This window comes from Aplysia californica, unplaced genomic scaffold, assembly GCF_000002075.1.
Source record: "Aplysia californica isolate F4 #8 unplaced genomic scaffold, AplCal3.0 scaffold00113, whole genome shotgun sequence".
Classification (NCBI taxonomy): domain Eukaryota; kingdom Metazoa; phylum Mollusca; class Gastropoda; order Aplysiida; family Aplysiidae; genus Aplysia; species Aplysia californica.
In genome coordinates, this window is record NW_004797383.1 from 1,525,795 (window position 1) to 1,526,945 (window position 1,151).

At 39.4% G+C, this 1,151-nt stretch overlaps 1 protein-coding gene across 1 annotated transcript in view; it reads left to right on the forward strand.

The window, feature by feature from the left end:
* The window catches only part of LOC101862719 (zinc finger protein 678), a 10,014-nt gene extending 8,936 nt beyond the window's left edge, over positions 1–1,078 (forward strand). Inside the window, 2 exon segments of the mRNA XM_035969084.1 lie at positions 5–582; positions 585–1,078. Of these exon segments, the coding sequence (XP_035824977.1) occupies positions 5–582; positions 585–797 (791 nt within the window). The 3' untranslated portion in view covers positions 798–1,078.
* The last annotated feature ends 73 nt before the right edge of the window (positions 1,079–1,151 follow it).

Sequence of the window (1,151 nt, forward strand, 5' to 3'; positions counted from 1 at the left end):
ACAGGAGAAAAACCTTACAAGTGTGAAGTTTGTGAGGCCAGGTTTACACAAAGTAGCCATCTACAGCGTCACAAACGAACACACACAGGAGAAAAACCTTACAAGTGTGAAGATTGTGGTGTTACGTTTACACAGAGTAGCAATCTAGAGTGTCACAAAAGAACGCACACAGGAGAAAAACCTTACAAGTGTGAAGTTTGTGGTGCCACATTTACATTCAGTAGTGGTCTACAAAGTCACAAAAGAACACATTCAGAAGAAAAACCTTACAAGTGTGAAGTTTGTGGTTCCATGTTTAAATGTAGTATCAGTCTTCAGTGTCACAAAAGAATACACACAGGAGAAAAACCATACAAGTGTGAAGTTTGTGGTGCCACGTTTAAATGCAGTAGCAGTTTCCGGAATCACAAAAGAATACACACAGGAGAAGAACCTTACAAGTGTGAAGTTTGTGGTGCCACGTTTACATGTAATAGCAGTCTACGGAATCACGAAAGAATACACACTGGAGAAAAACCTTACAAGTGTGAAGTATGTGGTGCCACATTTACACAGAGTGGCAATCTACAGCGTCACAAAAGAAAACACACACAGGAGGAAAACCTTACAAGTACAAGTGTGAAGTTTGTGGTGCCACGTTTACATTCAGTGACCGTCTACAGCGCCACAGGGAAATACACACAAGACAAAAATCTGATAAGTCGTCGCCCGAATCACGTACTATCGTAAGCGCCATATCAACCGAAATCGGATCTAAAATACAACCCGATTACAAATTTTATATTCTAGACTTGTAGAAACCCGTTACCGAGGTACACGCGGTTCGTGAGGTATCATATGCAACCTCTTGAATATTATATGTGTAATTCAGAATCGCGTGCTGTTACGCAAGGTACGATACACTAGTACGTGAACCGTCTTTTATATCTCTTGAATGCTCACGTTGTTAAGCCATATATACTAACATACATAAGTAACAAAAATCAACCCTGTAGAGTTTTATTTTAAAAAATCTCCCTATTATTATTAATATATGTGATTCCTGCATTGAATTAACAATTTTCATGACCATTACATGTACATTTTCTCTCTCTCTCTCTCTCTCTCTCTCTCTCTCTCTATCTCTCTCTCTCTCTCTCTCTCTCTCTCTC